The sequence below is a fragment of the Camelus ferus genome, chromosome 9, assembly GCF_009834535.1.
Source record: "Camelus ferus isolate YT-003-E chromosome 9, BCGSAC_Cfer_1.0, whole genome shotgun sequence".
In the NCBI taxonomy this organism is placed as follows: domain Eukaryota; kingdom Metazoa; phylum Chordata; class Mammalia; order Artiodactyla; family Camelidae; genus Camelus; species Camelus ferus.
The window spans coordinates 19,189,401-19,211,064 of record NC_045704.1 but is presented as its reverse complement, the minus strand read 5'-3'; the positions used below and the strand labels follow the sequence as shown (position 1 = coordinate 19,211,064).

Genomic DNA, 21,664 nt, shown 5'->3' with positions numbered 1-21,664 from the left:
GGTCTTTAGGGCCTGACCCCAAGTGAGATGCGACCGCACTGTGTGGAGTCCCCTGGGAGAAAAGAACTGGAATTCCAAAGCCCCCTGGCCTGGCTGGTGGCTCCTCTTCCCTCCTGCCCTGACATCTTGTGGCCTCTTTCTCTCGGCAGGTCTTTTCCCAGCAACTACTGGGACAAGTTCGTCAAGCGGAAGGTGAGAGAATGTGAATGGGGCAGTAGATGGGCCTCCTGGGCTGGGTCCCTTCCTGCCACCTGGCCATCTAAGCCCCATCAAGCACTCGCTTTGTGTGCGACCTTGGGCGAGGGGATTTGCTGAGGGAGCACCTCAGTTTGCCCATCTGGAAATAGGCATGATAACCACACACCCCTCTCTGGAAAGCGACGATGTGCATAGCAAGCATAACGTAGTGCCTGGCACAGAGTAAGTACTCAATAAATATTAATTTTAGGGGAGGAAGTAAAGCATTCTGTTTTAAGCACATAGACTCGGGAGCTGGACTGTCTTGTTTTTCTACTCCTAGCTGTGTGAGCCTTTCGGTGTCTCAGTTTCCCTCACATTCAAAGTGAGGTAATAAGAGGGCCGACCCCACAGGGTTGTTGTAAAGTTTATATGACCTACTAAGTGTGCAGTATCTGGCCCATAGGAAAACATTAGGGCTGCGGTATACTCAGTGGTAGAGCACGTGCCCACCATGCATGAGGTCCTGGGTCCAATCCCCAGTGCCTGCACTTAAAAAAAAAAAAAAAAGATACATGTTGGCTGATACATTCATTCACGCAACAGATGTTTATTGAGCACCTACTACGTGCCAGGAACAATTTTGGGGGACGTGGAGTCCAAGCAGTAGATACATTTCAAGCAGTAAACACATTTTGATACTCGAGTTGGACAGACAGATGAGGAACACGTTTATAGTGTTCAGGTGGTGATAAGTGCTGCAGAAGGAAAAAATAATCCAGTAAGAGGGTTGGAGAGTGCGTGGGTGCTGGCCCAGAGAGGTTGATCTTTCTTGTGCAGGGTGGTAAGGGAGTGAGCCAGGTGGAAATCTGGGGGAAGACCACCCTAGGCAGGGGGAACAGCCAGTGCAAAGGTCCTGGGGGAGGAACGTGCCTGGCATATTTGAGGAGCCGTGAGGGGGGCCAGTGTGGCTGGAGCAGAGTGAGTAAGGGGGTGAGGGGGAGGAGATAAGTCCATAGATGACAGGCGGCCCAGTTGTATAGGATTCTTTGCCCACTTGCCTAATAATAATAAATTATCCCAAATAATTTGGCTAATGAATTAACTGGACCTTTATCACGTTTGGACCCTCCCCCTGAGGATCTGAAGAAAGGTCTGGCCCTTCTTCCCAGAAAAATGCATTCCCAATTTTTCACACAAAATTCAGAGTGTTCCCAGATGCCTCGCCAACCCAGGCCATGACTCGTCCCACTCCAGTGGTATCTGCTTGCCCTCTGCTCTCCTGTGCAGGTCCTGGACAAGCACGGGGACATCTATGGGCGGGAGCGGATCGCCGAGCTGCTGGGCATGGATCTGGCCACGCTGGAGATCACAGCGCACAATGAACGCAAGCCTGAACCACCGCCGGGGCTGCTTACCTGGTGAGCCAGGGGTGATCCTGCCCAGGACAGGGGCAGGCAGGGGAGGTGGCCAGGGTCTGACCCTCCAGCATCTGGCCATCCCTCTTACCTCCACCTGACAGGCTCATGTCCATTGACATCAAGTACCAGATCTGGAAGTTCGGAGTCATCTTCACCGACAATGTGAGGAGAGACTTGTAGGTGGGGGAGGGACCTGCAGGAGAAGGACCCTAGGAGGGTTGGGGGCTCCAGCACCAGGGAGCCCTGACCAGGGACTGACTCCTGAGCCTCTGTGCACCTCTAATCCTAGGGTACCCTCTGACCGCTCCCCCCAAGGCTCCTTGTCCCCTAGAATGCTCTTGAATTTCCAGGACTATGTCCTGCAGAGGGTTCCTCAACTCCACCCAGGATGGGATTCTCACCCAGAGTGCTCCATTGTTCTAGAGTGTTCCTGATCCTTCAAATAATCCCAAGCCAGAGATGGCACCCTGACCCCCCAGAGCATACCCAACCCTCTTGAATGTTCCGGGGTCTCCCTGAGTTTTCCTTGACCCTCAGGAATGCTCTCTGACCCTGACTCTGTGTGCCCACAGTCTTTCCTGTACCTGGGCTGGTACATGGTGATGTCCCTCCTGGGGCACTACAACAACTTCTTTTTCGCTGCTCACCTCCTGGACATTGCCATGGGGGTCAAGACACTGCGCACCATCCTCTCCTCCGTCACCCACAATGGGAAACAGGTGTGGAGAGGACCTGCCTGAGGGATATGAGCCGGGCAGGGCCAAGCATGGCAGTCTGAGCAAGGGTGGAGGGGTGAGGGCTGGGCAGCTAGGGTGAGGAGGGGCCAGGCGGGCAGGCTGAGCCAGGGTGGGTGTGGGTTGTGAGGCCCCAGCAGGGAGAGCCACCTGGGTAGAAGCAGGGTCAGGACCCAGAAGGCTGGGCGTGGTGGAGGGGCCGGCTGAGCATGGAGCTGACCCACCCCCTGCCTGCCCCCAGCTGGTGATGACCGTGGGCCTCCTGGCGGTGGTGGTCTACCTGTACACCGTGGTGGCCTTCAACTTCTTCCGCAAGTTCTACAACAAGAGTGAGGATGAGGACGAGCCTGACATGAAGTGTGACGACATGATGACGGTGAGCCCTTCCCCCCAACGCTCTTGGGCAACTTCCAACCACCCCTGACCCTCAGTTTTCCCATCTGTCAAGGGGCTTAGGAATAGTGCCTACCTTGTAGGCTTATCGTGAGGGTTCAGTGAGCTGATACTTGTGAGGTACTTTGAACAGTGCTCAATAAACGTTAGCCACTGTTGTCATGTTATTTGAGCTTTTAAAGCTATTATTATCGGAAAGGTGCTCAGACACAGTGCCTGACTTACAAGCTACATGTTTTGGGGTTGGCTACTCAGCTTCCCCATGCTCTGGTGTCCTCACCTGTGAAATGGGTGTATAATAACAGTGCCTACATCCTAGGGTGGCTTTTAGGATGTAGTGATGCTCCCTGATCATCTAAGACTTAATAGTTGTAGAATACTGCCTGGTAGGGATTAAGGAATTCCATAGATGTGAGCTATTGTCATCATTATCTGTAATTAAAAGTTTCACCCAAAGAATGCCATGCAGGTTTCATTTTTTTCTCTTCTAGTCTAATAGGGATGATCATAACCAAGTTGAGTTTCTCCTACTAGAGGCATGGGCCACATTTAAATGAATTATCCCAGGGCTTTATCTCAGAAGATGGCCTGTAATCAGGCACCGTGCTCTTGGGACCTATCCATCTCCTCAGCCTGACATTTGAGCCCCACCACCCAGACCTGGCCTTGCCACTCAGCCTTGTTCCCTCCAGTCACTGGTCTTAGCCCTTACCTAAGACAACTAGGTTCTCCCACTTCCCAGGGACACAAAAAGAACAGTGTAAAATCTTTCCCACATGCCAGGCAGACCATGTTCCTCTCTCTTCTCAGAACTTCCTCTTGGTTCCCCAGTGCCTTCAGCATGGCTTACCAATAGCCAGGGAAAAGCTAGCCTGGCCTGAGTCTAACCACAGTCCTTCTTGCTTTTTGCTCTCTGGCTGCCTGGTGCCCTTCAGTTCCCCTAAGATCATGTATTTCCTCCCAACTCAAGCCCTTTGCATCTGACAGTCTCTCTGCCCCACCTCCACCTCAGACCCTGAGTACAAATACCCCTTCACTTGATGCCTCACCTTTCAACTTAAGTGCTGCCTCCTACAGGAAGCCCTCCTTGACCATTGGCTGGACCTCATTCCTCTTGCTGTTCTTGCTCACAGGAGCTCTACTTTCCAGCTTCACTGACCCTCTTTCAGTTCCTCACAGGAACAAGATGTCTTCTTTCCTCCCCAGTGGTGACGTTGCATGTGTGGTTTTCTCTGCCTGGAACACTCTCTTCCACCTAACATTTTCTTCAAGTTCCAGCTCACACATGTCCCTGCTTCTAGGAAGCCTTGCCTGATCACCCAGGCTGGGTGAGGCTTTCAAAGCTTCAGCGCTTCCTGTACTCCCCCCATCTCGCCCCTGATTACACTGTGCTTTCCCCGTCCCAGCCCTCAGCCCTCTGCCTGAGCTGTCCCTATCACAACCCTGATCATTTCTGGGCTGTCACTGTCTGATGCCATGTGAGGGCGGAGCCCAGGGCTGTCTCAGCCATTACTGTGAGTCTCCTGCCCCACTAGCCCAGGGTCCTGTAGGTACTTTGTGAATATCGAATGATTGAATGCATGACTAATGTGCTTCTCACCTTGCCCCCACAGTGTTACCTGTTTCACATGTACGTGGGTGTCCGAGCTGGTGGGGGCATTGGGGACGAGATTGAGGACCCAGCAGGTGATGAATATGAGCTGTACCGGGTGGTCTTCGACATCACCTTCTTCTTCTTTGTCATCGTCATCCTGCTGGCCATCATCCAGGGTCAGTGCTGGTCGGGGTTGTGGGAGTGGGGATGCCCAGAGGCAGACTAGCTCCTCCAAGAGTGCAGGCCCGGGATCTGGTTGACCTGGCTCTGTTTCTCCCTACTGTGAGACTTTGGGCAAGTTACCTCTCTGAACCTCAGTTTCTCCATCTGTAAAATGGGGATATTAATTATACTAGTCTTATAGGGTTGTTGTGAGAATTAAGTCAATTCATAGGTAGTAAGGGTCTCATGGTAAGTGCTCAATAAATGCTAGGTATTATTTTTAAGTAGCAGGGTGAGATTAGGGAGATGAGAGATTAGGGAATGGGAGGCAAGGCTCAGAAGAGGGGTAGCCAGAAGAAGGAGCAGTCTGAATTTGGTCAGAGATTAGGCACTGACTTGCACCCTGCCACCCCAGGTCTGATCATTGACGCTTTTGGTGAGCTCCGAGACCAACAAGAGCAAGTGAGGGAAGATATGGAGGTAGGTCATATCAGGGGGCGATCCAGAGGGATTACAGGACCCTGGGGGGGGGCTTCAAATGGGCCTCGACTCTGATGTTTCCTGCCACCCGCAGACCAAGTGCTTCATCTGCGGCATCGGCAGCGATTACTTTGATACGACACCGCATGGTTTCGAGACCCACACGCTAGAGGAGCACAACCTGGCCAATTACATGTGAGCGTGGGCCCGCTGGCCAATCAGGAGGGTGGGGGCGTGGCCGCCAACATCCGGGGAGGGGATACCGGGCTTTGGTCAGTTAGGAAAAGGGGTGTGGTATCCATGTGGGTGGGTTCTCAGCCAGCCAATCAGGAGAAGGTAAGTAAGGCTGGTTCTGACCTGTCTCCCACTGCCCTTCCAACCCCAGGTTTTTCCTGATGTATCTGATAAACAAGGATGAGACAGAAGCACACGGGTCAGGTAAGGGGGTGTTAATGGGAGAAAAATGGGCAAGGACATGGAGAATTTTAATATAAGGTCAATCAGCAGGTGGCAGTAAAAAGCTCAGATCATATCAAGCATTTGAAGATGTGACCAACCAACTCTTCCCCATCCCCAACCCCTAGGAGTCTTATGTCTGGAAGATGTACCAAGAGAGATGTTGGGATTTCTTCCCTGCTGGTGATTGTTTCCGCAAGCAGTATGAGGACCAGCTTAGCTGAGACACCCACAGCTGGCCCTTCACTCCCACTTCAAGTGCCTTATTCTTACAGCAAGCCCCTTAGTCCCCAGATCCCTCCTCCCAAGGCCGCTGGGGGAGAGGTGACCATGTGCTGTAGAAATAAAGTCTGTGCTACATCCCTGACGTTGTACTGGATCGTTGAAATTTGGGGGGGTCAGTAGGCATCCAGGAATTCTGCCCTCCTCTCCTCCCCCCAGAAAACCAAGATGACAGCAGAGGCTAAAATCACGTTTATTGGGAGACACAGGCATGTCATGACCACTATATTGTGTCCACTGGGGAGGGGAGGGGGTGCAGAGACTGATTCCTAACACCCACCCCCAACCCCAGGGACTCATTCCTGGATATAGAGGTTGCTGGGGGCAGTAGGATCATCTGCTGGGCGTGTCTCCACTACCACAGGCCTGGGGAAGGAAGAGAAAAATCAGTTTACTCATTCATTTGTTCATTCATTCATTCATTCACAAAGGAGTCTACAGAGTGTGTGCCAGCACAATGCTGGGCTTCAGCAGTGCGTGAGCAGGCACGGCTCCTGCTCTCGGGGAGCTCAGTCTGGAGCAGCAGCCCAACATGAATCAGTGAGTGACGTGAGTGCAAAGCAGCGTGAGGCACACAGCCAGGAAACCTAGCCCAACGGGTCGGCCAAGGTGCCCCCCAAAGAATGGATGGTGGAGCCTGAAAGAGGTTCAGGAGGGAACTTGGTGAAAGGGCAGGGAAGAGTGTTCTGAGCAGAGAGAACAGCCTGTGCAAAGGCCTTGAGGTGGGAGGGGGCTTGACAGCAGAAGTCATGGTTGTGTGGGCTGTGGCCAGGATTGGGTTTTGAACAGGTGGAGGGTGACACAGTCAGATCTGGATTTTAAAAGACCCCCTGTGGCATGTCAAAAGATCAAAGAGGTCCTTGAAGGGGCTCTCGATGGCTAAATCTGGGAGTATTTGTGCCTCTAAATAATGATACTAATAGATTATAACCCATAGAATAAAATGGAAACTATTGAGACTATGCTGAAATAACACACCAGCACATGTATGCAAACATACATGGTGGAGAAGGGACAGCTCTTCCTTGCAGTAGAATGCTAACTAATACATGTAGAAGGAGTGATAAAAGTAGAAAATCACCATTTAGTAACCATCCTAATAGTAGACTCAGGCAAAAATCATCAATGGTAAAACTAGTGGGTGGAAGTCTGATGAGGAATAGCAAATTTACAAAGATCTCAACAAATCATCAGAAAAGATACTTATTAATACAAAGGAAAAAAGAGTAAATTTATAATGGGGAACTTGGCTGACTCCACCTTGTCCAAATAACCAAGGTAATGTTGCCTTGGGACAAACTGACATCTGCTTCCTGATCTGATGGACTGAGGAGGACACACCATCATTTTTGTGGTGTTCTTGCCCAAAACGCCTAACCTGGAAACCTCAAACAAAATTGAGGGACATTTGGTAAAACAAATTTCCTGTATGCTTCAAAAGTATCAAGGTCATGAAATGCAAAGAAAAGTCTGAAGAATTGTTTCGGGTTCAAGAATAAATAAACATGACTCCCAAATGCAACCCATTGTCCTAGGTCATGTCCTGGACCAGAAAAAAAAAAGTATGATTTTTGGTTATAAAGAGCATCACTGGGACAACTGGTGGGACTTGAATGGGTGTGTGAATTAGAAGGCAGTGAGAGCTCAGTGTTAGTTTCTTGATTTTGACAGCTGTATTGTGGTTTGTAAGAGTATGTCCTTGCGTTGGTATAGGTAACATATATTGAAGTATTTAGGGATAAATGGGCATCATGTCATCATGTCTACAATTCACATGCAAATAGAAAAAAAACTAAACATATATGAAAGAGAAGAAAAAAGCAAATGTGGTTAAAAAATAAAATATGAGGAATCTGAAGGGGATACAGAATTTTTAGTTTTATTTTTGTAACTTCTCTGAGAGTCTAAAAGTCATGTCAAAATAAAAAGCTAAAATAAAAATACAAAATGAAAATTCCCCCTCAGCTGCTGTGTTGGGGAATGGACTATAGGGGGCAGAGATGTTAGCAGGGAGACCAAGTGAGAGAACGTTCAGGCCAAAGATACAGGTGGCTGGGGACATGTCAGGATGCCCTCTCTACATCAGAAGCCTCCCCCTTCCCAGTCCTCTGTCCCCTACCCCAAGCTCATACCTGGGGGAGCCAAGCAGACGGAAGGTGAGGGTGGGGTCTCTCAGCTCCTGCAGCAGCTGGAGGAAAAGGTGCATGTGTCAGTGTCTAGAAGACTCCTCCCCTCTCCCTCAAAGAGAGCAGGGAGGTAGTCTCTGAAATCCTCAGGTCCAGAAATAATCAGTCTTGCTAACACCACTCATCCGCTGTGTGACCTCAAGCAAGTGACTTAATCTCTCTGCACCTCAGATTACCAACCTTTGACATCATAATACTTACCTGATAGGCGACCAAAAGGATTAAGTAAAATACAAAAGCGTAAGGGCAAAGTCTGACACATAGTGTTCTGTGAGCCAAGAACCATTTTTCATTCCATTTTCCAGAGGAGGAAAGTAGGCACAGGAAGATTAGGTCATATGCCTAAGGTCATTGAGCTGGATTCCAACCCAGGCAGTCTGGTCCATTCTCTTAACCCACATATCTCTATAGTGATCCCATTTTATAGTTGGGAGACTGAGGCTCAGAGAGAAGCAAAGTCCCTTACCCAAGGTCACACAGTGGCCCTGGATGAGCTCTGGACCTAAGAGACACTAGGGTAGAGAAGGGAGACCTGTCTGAACTGAGACTGGAGGAAGCTTCTCCAGGACTTCACACCCTGACTCAGTTCTCCCCATCCGTCTGATGAATGAGATGTTTGAAGGAGGGACTGGGTTGTGGGTGCTGGGATGCAGGAGCTTACCTTGTCTGAGCCTAGAGCCCACACCTGCACTCCATGCTTCCAGAAGGCTTGGAGCCGACCCCCAACCATAGCTGGGAGGAAATCAGTGCCTGTTACCCTTGGATTTCACTTAACCCTCCAACAAGGACCCCGGGCCCTACCATCCTTGCACATACCTACGGCCTCCACTGCTTCAGTCATGGGGATCTCTGGAGTTCGAAGCCCCCGGACTGGGGCCCCCTCTGGGGTCACCAGCTTCAGAGACCCTAGAAGGAGATAGAGAGGGAGCTTTAAGAGCAGTAAGTGAGGCTTAGAAGGTTACTGAGGGACCAGACAATAAGTTCAGTGTGAAAAGCAAAGCGTGACGGGCAAGGACTGGAGGAGTTAGCGTTTCTGAGAGTTACATGGTGTGGGGGTCGGAAATCCGAGATCTAGGAATAGTGAGAGAGAGCCAGAAGGGTCCTTACCGTCCATCAACACCATCACCTTGTCTTCCTCGACCTGAGTCACTTGTACTGGTCCCTTGTGCTCTGCTTGAGAGGCGGAAGTTCAAGGACCAATTCCACCTCATTCCCCTATCCTCTGCTAGGCATCCTCTATATCCCCAAGCAAGCAGGCTAAACCCCACCCATCATAGAGTTCCTCACACCCTCCTTCTCCCCCTCCCCGTCATCAATCTCACCAATTATATATACCCAACGTTCTCCAGTCCCCTCTTAGTTCAGCCCGCTTCCCAGTTACGCTTCAGGCTAAGCACCGCCCAGCTACCCAGATCCAACGCCGCTAACCTGATAAGCCGCACCCCTCCCAGGACCTGTCCCACTCACCTGTGCTCATCTCGCCCAGCCAGCAGGAGAGCGCGCCGAAGCGCACAGTGTGGAAGAACACCGACTTCGCCGGCTGCCCGGGGCTCACGCCGATGCACACGGCGGGCAGCTCGGAGCCTGGCCCGGTCAGCAGTGAGAACACCGGCAGAGGCGTGGGTAGCGGGAAGAGCACCTGCTGCGGGCCGCACGGGGAGGGGCGGACTCAGAGGAGGTTTGGGGCGGGGCCTGGGAGGGGCGGGGTCTTGGAAGACAGTCGGCCTGGGGCTTCCGAAGTATTTCCTGAGCCCTCAGTCTTGGGAGGTGCCATCTAGAAACTTCAGGGGGTGAGGCCTCAGAGGGCTTAGAAGTTGACGGGTGTGGTCTGAGTGGGCGTGGCTTCCACTAGGGGGCGTGCCGCCTTGGTGACAGAAAGGCCGGGCCCCCAGGGGGCGTGGCCTCCAAGGCACCAAAGTCTTAGAGGCTCAAAGAACCTGAATAGGGTCTCCTAAGAGACCTGGCGGGGCACAGGGCCTGAAGAATAATTAGGCCCGGGGCGAAGGGCGGGGCTTAAAGAACCGGATGGCCTCAGAAGGAGGAGCCTCCAGGTGAGCGGGCTCTTGGGGAGATTGGGAAGAGACCTCGGGTGGAAGCCCGACTTCAAAGAGCTCTCAACAGAAGAGTGGAAGGCCCCCGCCACAGAACCTGACAAAGTCCCCAGTGTTTACAGGCCCCCTACCCGGACCAGCAGGAACTTGTTCATGGGCTGGTACCACTGAAGAAGGACCACGGATGTCTCCAATGCCCCACACAGGAACGGGCCCCCGGAGCTAGCGCCCTCCGCTGTGGAGGTGGGTAAGGATGGGTTAGGGTCAATCCTCTCTCCCCTGCCCCGCGCCCCCAAAGGCCACACATCTTTCCCCGGGCTCTGGACACCCTGCCTTAATTCTGCAACCCTTTTCAGTGGCTAGAGTCCAAGTCATGCCCCTGGCGCCGCTCCCCTCTGCATATCCACGAGATTCTCTCTCACCCACACAGCACGCCCGGCAGCCTTTGGTGTCCTGGATCTTAGTGGAGACCATGTTCTTCCTGCAGAAGAAGGTAGGCGTGAGTGGGGCGAGTGGGGGCAGGAATCAGATATTAGAGGGGTCTGTGGTTCCACTGGGGTCTCGTACCTTGCTAGTAGCCGGTGGGGACTGATGTGAGCAATGGGGCTTCCTGCTCTGGCCTCTTTCCGTTCTAGCAGGCCCAGGATGCTATGAGAATACAGGTGGGGGGTCTTTCCTGCAGGGTGTGTGTAGGTAGGGGAAGCAGGAAGTTATAGGGCACTGCACACTCCCAGCTTTCCCCATCCCTTCCCTGGGCCCCATCCCTTTGAAATGCCCAAGCCTTTAAATCTTAAGCACCTGTATTTACTCGCTTCTCACTTAACATATTTTAAATGCCCACTGGAGGCCAGGCAGTGTGCTTGGCTCTGGTGAACAATGGTGAGTAAAATAAGTACGTTCCTAACCCTAGTGGTGCCTGTAGTCACATGAGAAATTATGGACACTTAACCAGTCAGGTGAAGTTACACATATTACAAAAGTTTAAGAAGAAACATATCTAGAGATTCTGTAAAAGTTTCTCATCCCAGATGTGATATTAATGAGCTCACAAATCCTATCTGGCTTGGTGTTTCCTCATAAATGAGAAATTCTTTTACACAAAGTGTTTGTAAAACAATGACACAAAATTTTAACCTACAGCTCACTCACTCTATTTTAGTAAAGTGTGGGATAAGGACTGTCATATGACCATCAAAGAAATGTAAAGACTAACTCATTGTAGGAATGACCTCAAAACTGACTTGAGAGGTGGCAGTATTGTGAGCCCCATTTTACAGATGGGGAAACAGAGGCTTGGGAAGCCAAAGTCTCTTGCCCCAAGTCCTACATTGAAAACGTGGCTGGGATTTGAATTGTGGGCTCTGTGGAGGGGGACCCTCAGTGTTTTTTTCAGCTGTGCCCAGCTAGCTCCCACCCCCTGACCCTTGACTCCTTAAGTTCTGACCCCCCACCCCAACCCATCCCAACCAACCCACAGCCAGACCTGAGAGAGACATGAGGACATTGTTGATGGAGTACACCCAGGTAGTCCGGCTAGAAGAGAGCTGCAGAGGATGGAGGAGACAGCTCCTGTAAGACCCCAGCACCTCCCAATTCCAGCCTCCCACCCTTGGCTCACCCACGGTGCTGCCTGGCCCTCACCATCTCCAGCGTGGCCTCCTGATCATTTCGGTTCAGAATGAAAATGCCTTCCTCGGCTCCCAGGAGTAAGTGCTGGTCTTGGGGAACAGATATGAAGATGCTGGGACCTGCCTCATCATCGAGGACCTCCCAGACCCCCTTATCTGACCCCAAACACGGGTACTCTGTTCCCAGCCCTGACCCTCAATTCTCTACTTTCCTCCAACACTGACATTTCCAGTCCCTGTTTTCCCAAATCTGAACTCAAACCCTGACCTGTTCCCTGGAGCCGGTCTCATTCTCCCCAGCCTCTGACCTCCCCCGTTCTGGTGGTTCTTCCATCTCTGACCCACAAATCCTGACCATCTGTCCCCTCAATTCTGACCCCAACACTAAACATGCCTCCTCTAATAGCCCTCTAAATTCTATCCCTCCTTCTCACCAGTCTGGTCCCTAAATGCTACTCCTATCTCAACACTGATCCTCAAATTCAGATGCCCCAACGTATAGCTTTTTCTGCCCAGTGTGAAAGAAAATAAATTCTAATACTGTTTCCTTAACATTTACCCTTCACTGACCTTGTCTCCACATCTTTGATCCCCAAATTCTTTCACTTTCGGCTACATTCTAATCCCTAAAACTCCTGACCCCAAAATGCTGATCTTAGCCTCTCTACCACTAACCTCCAACTGAGGTAAATGGGGTCCATCTGTCCCTAGGCTTGTACCCCAAACTCTGGCCTTTGTGCCTTATCTGACACTCCTGGCCTCCAAACTCTAATTTTTCTGGTTTTCACTCTCAAACTCATCTTCACTCTACCCATCTTTGATCCTTAAACCCCAACTGTCACCCCTGGCTCTGCCCCCACCACGGGTCCGCCACTCCTCCCCCATTAAGACCCTCCCCTTGTCCCTGCATCTGCACCTCCATTAAGGACCCTCCCCATCCCCACCACATTCTCTGAGACTCTCCTGAATGCTCACCTTTGGTGGAGGGGTGTGTCCAGGCCGCCGTGCTGTGGATCCGGAGAGGGCAGCCATTGAACAACTTTACGAGAAGGGCACATCCCTGGGTGGGCCATAGGGGCAGGGCAGCAGCCCATCCAGCAGAAGAGAGGAGGGGACAGGAAGGTGCCGTGGTTAAGACTCTGGAGTGCCAAGGTTCAAATCCTGCCTCTGCCTCCTCAAAGGTTTATGACCTTCGAAAGCTACTTACCCCGCTGTGCCTCAGTTTCCCCATTTTGAAATGGGGGACAATATCTATCTCTGTGCTATCTATCTCCATCTGTGAAGGTATACGCCATGTAAAGACATGAGGTCAGTGTCTGGCACAGAGGAGCTGCTCAACAAATGTCACCTGTTGTCGTTATTAGTCTTCAGCCCCACAACCCCAACCAGGCATCCCCAGCCCCAATCAGAGGTGTGAGCCCTCAGCACAGCTGGCCTCACCTTTCTCTTCATCTTTTCCTTCTTGGGGGGCAACAGTGGGGGCTGGTCAGGCTCCCGGAGGGCTGGGTTCCAGAGTGAAGGTTCTGAGATGGGGTGGGGAAAATCAGCCCCCAAAGCACCCCCCGCCCTGCCCAACCCCCACCTCTGCCCACCTCCTACCCCAGCCTGCCCTGTTACCTGAGTGAGCGGTTAGGTGGGGGCTTCGGGTGGCTGGGGGAGGCCCAAGTTGGGGGGTGCGGGGGGGAGGCCCACTGGCACAGCGGACCAGTACCCCTGGGCTCAGCTGCCCCTCATCCCCAGTCCCCCCAGGACCCTCGTCAGATGGAGAACGAAACTTGGGCTTTGGAAACAGAGAGGGACGGTGGGGAAATACATGAGATGATCTCAGAGAGAGGGCACCCTGCAGTCTGCCTCTGCCAGAACTGATGCTGGATTATGGGTCTGACCCTCCCCACAATATCCGACCACCACTCCAGCCTTCCCCTCTAACCGCCCCCCCAGCAACATCAACATACTCCGGCAACTAAAAGGTGAATGCTGGGTACAGCAGGAGTTTCCGAGGACCAGGTACTGATGAGTGTTCATCAGGCTAAATATTTTGAGTCCCACCCCTAGGTTCAGGGATGCCACTTCCAGATCCCAGTGTGATCATCATCCTGGTAGTCCCAGACTTCAAGAGACCTAGTGTCCTAGACTCCAGCCCTGGAGAGCTCGGTATCCCAGCATCTGTGGACCCTGGCCTCCTGGCCCCCAGCCCACCAGCTCTGGCCCAGGACCTTACCTTGGGGGGTAGAGGAGGAGGTATGTCTTCTGCGAGGGTGGGGCTGAAACACACAGATGGGTTAAGTGGGGAAGGAGGGTGTGGGGAGCAAGGACTGGGGTGGGTTAGGGCTGGAGATCTGAGCTCAGGAGGGCCAGGATGTGACTCTGTCTGGGCTGGAGCTGAAGGTGAAAGGACTAATAACCATGATGATCATAGTAACAGCAACTCTTGGATATCAGTGTTGACAGTGCATTAGGTCTCTGCATCATCACAGCCACCTAGTAACACAGGTCCTATGAGCTCCTGGGGGTCGGGTTCTCACTTGGTGCCGGGCACGCCGCATGGGAGCCTATTACAGATGAGATGTGTGGAATGGATCTCCCCCAGGCCTGGGGCTGAGGGAGATGGGGGCCTGGGTTGACTCCTGGGGTTGAGGTTGAGTTCTGGGACTTAGGGTCTGGAGGGGGCAGAATTCCCAGGGGCTGAGGTTCAGTCTGAGTTTGGGTGAGAAGATGAAGAAAGATGAGGGCCAGGGGTTGAGGGTTACGGCTGCAGTTGAGGTCTGGGGGTTGGAGCAACATCTAGGAAGAGCTGGGGACTAGGATGTGGCAGGGGGTCCAGGGTTGAGTTGGGGTGAGGTTAGGGGTCAAGGGTTGGTGGGGAGGAGAGTGGGGGCTGGTCTGGGAGGATCAGGGTTAGGGTAAAGGAAGGTGTGGGTACTGAGGGTCCAGCCAGGGGTCAGGGCTGAGTGGTGGAAGGAAAGCAGGGGCTGAGGTTGGGGTCATGGACGGTGGGGCTGGGTGGGGTCTGAGGCGCTCTCTCACATGTCCACGTCATCGTAGTCATCATCGGACTCTGACAGGTTCCTCCTGAGGAGGGACAGGTATGAGCCTCGGGCGGTCCCTACACAGATCCCAGCCCCACTCCCACGCTGAGGGTCCCTGACCTAGGACTGCTGCTCTTGAAGTCTCCAGGGGGCTGTAAGCGAGCCTGTGGGATAGGAAAGAGTCAGCAGTGGCCCAGGGGGAGGGGAGGGCGGTGGTGCAGTGGGGAGGCATCTCACCGTTTCAGCTGTGGGTCTGGACTCCATGCCTCTGAGCTTCCTGAACTCCATGTGCCGCCCTGGGGGGTGGGGTGGGGTGGGATGCAGGTGACACACAGTGAGCTGGGGACATGCATTTGGGAATAGAAAGAATAGAACTGGGGTGGGGGAGTGGTCTGCAGCCAGGATCTTAGGACTGGAGCTGTCCCTTCAGGGGAGGGATCTTGGTTTACAGGGGTCTCATTTTGGGGTCAAGATTTGTGATCAGGGAGATGGGGGCTCAAAATGGTTATAGAGTGTTTGTTTTTAGATTCCACTTGGGTGTCTGGGATCAGACAAAGGTTTCTGAGGTCTCTGAGAGTCCTGGTGGTTATAGGAAATCTTATGGGGTCCGTGTGCAGAGCAGAGAGGTAGGGGTCTCTAGAATCATTTTGTAGATGAGGTTCTCTGGGGCCTCTTGTGGGATCAGATGGTAACGGGGGGCCTCTGAGGGTCTGTTTAGAAGCGAGGAGGGTCTCTGGGGTCTCTGGCAATCTGATGAGGGGGTGACAGGGGTCTCCCAAGCTTAAGGATTCTCTACTCACGACAGCAGTCCGCATCTGGGATCCCCAGAGAGCTGGATCGATGGGTGGATCGGATCCGCCGAGGGATGGCGGGGGGTAGCTGGGCAGAGCAGCAGCCGCATCAGGCCCACCGGCCTCCAGCAGCCCAGTCTGGAGCCCTCGGCTCTCCCGTAACCTCTGTGCCCCCATCTCTGTGCCAAGCCCCCCATGCTCCCTGGCTTTTCTAAGAGAGGCAACAAGGGGACACCCCAGGCAGGGGAGCAGCCTGAGCAAAGGTGGGGACAGTCCAGTGCTTTTGTCATCCAAGGCCCACTCACCTCAGGCTCCTCATCTTCAATCTCGCCAACAGGGGCCCCCTTCCCTGGGTTCCTCAGTTTGTCAAGAAGATCTAGGATCAGGCCTCTGTTTAGCCCAGGCTGGGACACCAGTTGATGCTGGGGGTGGGAGGAGGAGGCGGTCAGCAGAGAGAGGGCTGGGCTGCAGGGAGAGGGCTGGCACAGGGGTTTGAGAACCCATCTAAGGGAATCAGGTGGTGAAGGTGCCAATAGAGGAAGAAGGCGGGGAAATCTGAGCAGCTGCCACCTGGGGGATTCTGAGGTGTCTGAAGGGATCAGACAAATTTAGAGAAGTTGGAGAATTCCAGAGGTGTCTCGGGTGTCCCCTGGAATTCCAGAAAACCCCCAGGAATGGCTCCTGAAGCCGTTGGGAATTTGTGAGGTTTAAGAACTCAGCATATCTTGGGGGAAAGGTCTGGGGTACAATTTGGAGGGTCTTGGAAGGGGGAGCCCTGGGGATTTCAGAGGGAGTAGGGACTTTGAAAAGGCCATAGGCATTCTGTGGAATAAAATTATCAATGTTCGAGGGAGGCCCTGGGGGGTTCTCACAGGGGGTGAATTTGGGAAGGCTTCTCAGGGAGGGGAGGTTTACACTGAGCATCTTGGTGGCGCCAGGTCGTTTCTTGGCGCTCTTGGTGAGGGTGACTTTGACGAAGTTGTGGAAGGCAGCCGACCTTGGGAAGAAAAAGGCAAGTACTGGGGGAGGGTACAGTTCAAGTGGTAGAGCGCATGCTTAGCATGTAGGAGGCCCTAGGTTCAACCCCCTCCTCTAAAAGTAAATAAATAAATAAATAACCCCCCCCCAAAAGGCAAGTTCTGGGATGAGGGGACCAGAGACCCTCCCATCAGACCATCACCCCTGACTCTGCCCTCTCTCCCCCGCCTTCCCATGACTCTCTCCTACCATTTGCCTTTTTCCTTTAGCCGAGGAGGCTGATAGCCACTCTTGGTCATGAGGAAGAGAACTCTAGAAAGTAAGGACAGAACATGGGATTCAGACTTCTCAGTGGAGGTCAGATCTCACGATGTGAGGGACCCCCGATGGCACTGAGGTCAGCAGAGAGCAGTGAGGGACAGGAGGAGAATGAGGGGTAGGTTTTACGATGCACTAGGGCGCCACTTCCAGGGGATGCTGCTCATCATGTTACAGAGTTCTGGAGGTCTCGGGGGAGCCTCAAGACAGGACTCCCTGCATTGGGGGCTCCTGGTGTGGACTGGAGAAAATGCTTTCTGGGTTGAGGGTCTCAGGTTGGGCTCGAAGGGAGAGGGATCCCCTGTAGGGGGGTCTTGATGTGGGGAAGCAGGCGGGGGGTGGTGTTTAGGGTCAGAGTCGAGTGGGATCTCTGGGACCAGGGGGACCTGCCACATCTGCCTACCTGAGAGGGTGCACGTCAAAGAGTGGTGGCTGTAGCTCGGCTAATTCAATGGCTGTGATGCCCAGGGACCAGATGTCACACAGCTCGTTGTATCCCCCCTTCAGGGCCACGGCCGCCACTTCCGGAGCCATCCTAGGGACAGAGACCCTCAGAGAGCCAGGGGTGACATGAGGAAGGGGAAGGGAGACTCCTTGGTAGGGGGTAGGGGGACAGGAGAGAGACAGAGAGCGAGCCGGAGAATGGGACACAGAGAGAGTTGGATGCAGAAACATAAAGAGGCAGAGAGACAGAAATAAAGACGGAGAGAGGTAAAGACAGAGAGACAGAGATAGACTAGAAAACATAAGACAGAGAGAGGCAAAGAGACAGGGAGAGCCACAGACTGAAACAGACAGAAAAGACAGCCATGGACAGATATGGAGAGACAGAGATCAGGATCAAAATCAACACAAACACTGAGAAAAACATGTGGAGGGGAGACATGCACAGAAAGACCTAGGGAAATGGAAAACTCAAGGGAGAGCCACAGAGTACACAGAACGCTCAACAGAGAAAGGCAGAGGCAGGGCAAAAAGCCAGGATGGAGATTCCCAGAGATCCATGGTGGGGAAAGCCGCTGCCCACCACCACCAACCCCGCATCACCCCTGGCTGCCAGCCAGGCACCCCTCACCAGTAGGGTGTCCCAATGAAAGAGAGGCGTCGAGCCAGTGTGGCCCCGATCTGGGCTGATATACCAAAGTCAGCTGGAGGCAGAGGGAGAGACATAGTGACCTAGGGTCCCTGTCCCCTCTGGCTCCCAGCCAGTCCCCCTCCCCACCCCCACCAGCCACACTCACCCAGTCTGACCTCCCCAGCGTCGTTGATGAGGATGTTGGCTCCCTGGGGAAGAGAGGGGGGATCAGAGGCTGTCAGAGACACCCCTCCCTACTGCCAGCCCAACTCTGCCTCTGCTCCCTGGTCACACACCTCCTGAGCCCTCCAAATACCACTACCATCTCCCAGAGGCCCCCACCCACCAAGGCTACTTTTCTGCCCCTAGATCACCTTGATGTCCCGGTGTATCTTCTTCTGTGAGTGTAGATAGGCCAGTCCCTGGGGAGAAGGGTGGAGAGGGGGGCTGTGAGTGTTCTGGGGGTGTGAGCAGGGCCCTGCCCCCACCCAAACCCACCAAGCATTGCCTCCCCCCACCCAAACCCACCAAGCATCGCCTCACCTGGAGCACTTCCCGGCAGACATAGCTGATCTGGAGCTCTGACAGGGGGCCTGTGACTGCAAAGGTCACCCCGGCATGGTGTCAGATGGGGACCAGGAAACCCGGCCCCAGGAGCCCCTGGCTGCCACCCACACCAGGTACCACATGGGGAGGGGTAACAGGAGGGGACAAGGAATGGTCAGCGAAAGAGAGAGGCAGCGATGCAGGGAACCAGAGGCCAGAGGGAGATAGATTCATTCAACAGACTACACATTTACTGTGTGCCAGGCACCGTGGTAGGCAATGGGGACAGCTGTGGACATAGAGACAGAGATCCCCACCCTCATGGAGAGAATATTCCAATGGGGGAACGGACAGTAGAGAAGAGAAATAGGTGAAAGACACAGTATGTGAGATGCAAATAAATAGAAAAAAATAAAAGCAAGAAAAGACAACAGGAAATATGTGTGGGAAGGGGTATGACATTTTATACTGGGTGATCAGCGAAGGCAACTCTGAGAAGGTGACGGGGTTGAGGATGGGAGCAGTCCCACTCAACGTGAACAAGATGAGCAAGTGCAAAGGCCCGGTGGTAGGAAAGTGCCTGGTGGGCCTGGAAAGTGGCAAAGTGGGTGGAGTGGAGATAAGGTGGGTCAGCCTGGAGTGGTTGTGAGCGTCAGACTCGTGGGCTGTGATGTGAAATTTGGGCTTATTGTTGGAGGGAAATGGAAGGCTTGGGAGGGCTCTGAGCAGGAGGTGATGTGACTTTGTTAAAATGAGGAAAGGCCGAGAGAGACAGAGACAGGGACAGAAAATCAGAAACAGATCCAAATTGAGGCAGAGAAAGAAAGAGATGGGCAGAGACTAAGAAGTGGGAAAACAGACACATTGAGAAAGAGAGATACAGAGAGGACAATATAGACACAGACAGAGAGGGCATGGAGCAGGTCTGACAGCTGGTGGTGTGAGTCACTTCCTCTCTGTGGGCCTCAGTTTCCCCGCCTAGGACTTCCTAATGAAGTCCTTCCTTTCCTGACCTTTGTGGAGACAGGGAGATGGTCAGAGACAGAGGTGCACATCAGAAATCCAGAAGTGATCAGAGACCCACCCCGCCCCCACCCTCAAATGCTCCAAGAGAGCGAAAAGCAGGCTGAGAGAATCAGAAATGCATTCACTCCTTAAATGAACATGTGGGCATTAAATGACAATGAGCCAGAAATGCAGAAATACTCAAATTTGTGAGTAGACCTTGGCGAGAAAAAGCAGACACAGAGGAAGATGGGGTGGGGGAAGGAGGAGGGGTCACTGCCTGCAGAAAGACTAGGGCTGGACTCTCAGGTCCTGGAGGACAGGGCTCAGGGCCTGCTCTGTCACATCCCCAGCATCATCCAGGCCAGGTCAGGCCCAGAGGAGGGGGCTCATTGAGTGAAATATGGACCAGAAAGACAGTCCCAGGAGACACAAAGGCAGAGGGACAGAAGAGGTGGATTGGAGGAGCAGGGGCCCCTCTCACCTTGGTAGATATCCTGGAGAGAACCAGCCCCACAGAATTCCATGCAGATCCAGAGCTTCTGCAGCCTACAACAGTTCAAGAGCAATCACAATAGCAGTAATAAATTATTTCTAGGACAGCTGCTAGTCCACTGCCTTGTTCTAGTTCAACAAGAACTTCAGTGTAAGAGCTGCCATCTCTCTCTCGCCCACCAGAGTGAGACAGTCCCATTTCCATTTTACAGATGGGGAAGTTGAGGCTCAGAGAGGAAATAATATGTTCAAGGTCAACTGGAATCAAACCCAGGTCTTTGGGCTCCTAACCCAGAGCATCTCTGCTGTTCCACACTAATCTAGAAGACAGGGCAGAGACTTCACAGGCTGTGAAAGTTCGGAGGTGACAGAGGCCAGGGTGCCAGGTATGGGGAATAGAAGTCATTATTGAGGTATCTGGGATATTAGTTTGAGGGTCAGGGAATTTAGGGGTTCATATTAAAGGAACAGAAAGTGAAACCGGGGGACCCGATGAGCAGGATTATGAAAGATTGGTTTTAGGAGACTTGGCTTCAGGTTTGGTTACTACAAAGGGATCCATTTTGGGGACCCCTTGTAAGAAATGGGAGTCCTGGATTGGAGATTAGATTTGGGGATCCTTTGGTCAGAGAAGTGGGACTTTGACTTGGAGATCAAGTTAGGGGTGCCCCAGTTAAAAATGAGGATCCATGATTGAGGTCAGGGTAGGGGGTACCCTCGTCAGGAATGGGAGTTCGGGGGTAGGGGCTGGGCTGGGTCCCAGGGCAGGTCTAAAGCTCATCACCAGAGATAACTCCCATGGTAGGCCACGATGTTGGCATGCCGACAAGTTTTCAAGATGAGGATTTCCTTCTGAAGTGTAGAAACATCATCATCTGCAAGGAGGGGCAGGAGAGAAAAGGCCGCTGCAGGGAAGGGGTATGGGAGAGATCCCAGTGTCCCAGGAGGTGGGGGTGTGGGGAAGGCACTCCTGGGTTCTCTCCTCACCAGGCTCCATCTTCACCATCTTCAGTGCCACCAGGTCCCCCGTCACCTTGTCTCGAGCCTTATAAAGGGGAAGTTGGCAGTCAGGCAGGCTCCATTCGCCTGAGCTCTCCTCAGCATCCTTGAACCAAAGCCAAGGACTGGGACCCTCTTGCATCCCCTTCCCTTCTTGGGCCTCACCCCAAAGATCTCTGGTCTGAGGGTGATGGAGAAGGAGGGGATTCCTCACCTTGAAGACTTCCCCATAGGTGCCGCCGCCCAGCCGTTGCAGCAGGTCATAGTGGTCCCGGGGGTCCCTATTAAAGATGTCAGGGTCCGCAAGGTCCATTCCTGGGGGCCGGAGCTGGGCCTGTGCCCAGGGGCCAGCAGGGCCTCAGGGCTCGGAGTGCTGGCACCTCCCTCCCTCCCCACACGCCCTGCACCCGTCTTGCCTCCACCGGCTGTGGCCTTCCCCCTCCCCACTCTCGCTTCCTGCCCCAGCAGGGCTGTGCGGCCGGCTCCACCCCCTGTCCCCTGGGCCCTGAAAGCCTGTGAGAGGCAGCTTGCCTTGGGACCCAGGGGACCCCCCTCCACCTCCAGGGCCGTGGGCTGAATGTAAACCAGATGCAAACTATCTTAATTATGACCTGGGTTGGGGGGGGTGCCCTAACACTCCCTCCCTCGTTCTGGGCGGCAGCTAAAAACTGTAGCTGAACCTCTGCTGAGTGCTTGAGACTTTGGCCACAACCGGTAGATGGCAGGTCTGCACGGGGATGACCATGCACTGTACATTACTGTTCCGGGGTAGTGGGGGGTGGGGCTCATAAGGCACTTAGTGGTAACCCCCTGTGCAGTGTGAAGACCAGTCAACGTGCACATGTCTGGATACCCGTGTGCGGT

At 53.3% G+C, this 21,664-nt stretch overlaps 2 protein-coding genes across 4 annotated transcripts in view; one reads left to right on the top strand and one right to left on the bottom strand.

Annotated features, from left to right (window-relative positions):
- Positions 1-5,784, top strand: part of RYR1 (ryanodine receptor 1) — a 91,036-nt gene extending 85,252 nt beyond the window's left edge. The window contains 11 exon segments of the mRNA XM_032487406.1: positions 150-192; positions 1,468-1,598; positions 1,700-1,760; positions 2,171-2,317; positions 2,574-2,708; positions 4,339-4,495; positions 4,897-4,961; positions 5,056-5,156; positions 5,347-5,386; positions 5,388-5,399; positions 5,546-5,784. Of these exon segments, the coding sequence (XP_032343297.1) occupies positions 150-192; positions 1,468-1,598; positions 1,700-1,760; positions 2,171-2,317; positions 2,574-2,708; positions 4,339-4,495; positions 4,897-4,961; positions 5,056-5,156; positions 5,347-5,386; positions 5,388-5,399; positions 5,546-5,641 (988 nt within the window). The 3' untranslated portion in view covers positions 5,642-5,784.
- Positions 5,785-5,873: 89 nt separating this feature from the next.
- Positions 5,874-21,247, bottom strand: MAP4K1 (mitogen-activated protein kinase kinase kinase kinase 1). Of its 3 annotated transcripts, none has more exons than XM_032486094.1 (31): positions 21,015-21,246; positions 20,789-20,846; positions 20,586-20,676; positions 19,791-19,855; positions 18,299-18,354; positions 18,130-18,177; positions 17,922-17,964; positions 17,756-17,828; positions 17,084-17,215; positions 16,612-16,674; positions 16,300-16,381; positions 15,690-15,806; positions 15,394-15,472; positions 14,831-14,889; positions 14,714-14,757; positions 14,592-14,636; positions 13,786-13,828; positions 13,182-13,344; positions 13,005-13,087; positions 12,540-12,624; positions 11,578-11,654; positions 11,420-11,480; positions 10,504-10,612; positions 10,359-10,417; positions 10,068-10,171; positions 9,353-9,527; positions 8,993-9,058; positions 8,702-8,791; positions 8,547-8,617; positions 7,832-7,887; positions 5,874-6,065 (listed from the first exon to the last, which is right to left on the bottom strand). In XM_032486094.1, exons 1-31 carry the CDS (start codon positions 21,111-21,113, stop codon positions 5,996-5,998), a joined length of 2,466 nt encoding a protein of 821 aa, XP_032341985.1. In that variant the 5' UTR covers positions 21,114-21,246; the 3' UTR covers positions 5,874-5,995. The 3 variants fall into 3 exon arrangements, with proteins under 3 accessions (XP_032341985.1, XP_032341987.1, XP_032341986.1); XM_032486095.1 differs by having other exon boundaries at positions 5,881-6,065; positions 8,993-9,055; positions 21,015-21,185; XM_032486096.1 differs by lacking the exon at positions 8,547-8,617 and having other exon boundaries at positions 21,015-21,247.
- Between the last annotated feature and the right edge of the window lie 417 nt (positions 21,248-21,664).

Coding starts and splice junctions, on each gene's coding strand:
- MAP4K1 (XM_032486094.1), bottom strand. CDS start 21,113: ATGGACCTTGCGGACCCTGACATCTTTAATAGGGACCCCCGGGACCAC. Junction 17,829..17,921: donor CGCTGGGGAGGTCAGACTGG/GTGAGTGTGGCT, acceptor CTCTGCCTCCAG/CTGACTTTGGTATATCAGCC. Junction 11,481..11,577: donor AGGAGGCCACGCTGGAGATG/GTGAGGGCCAGG, acceptor CATCCTCTGCAG/CTCTCTTCTAGCCGGACTAC.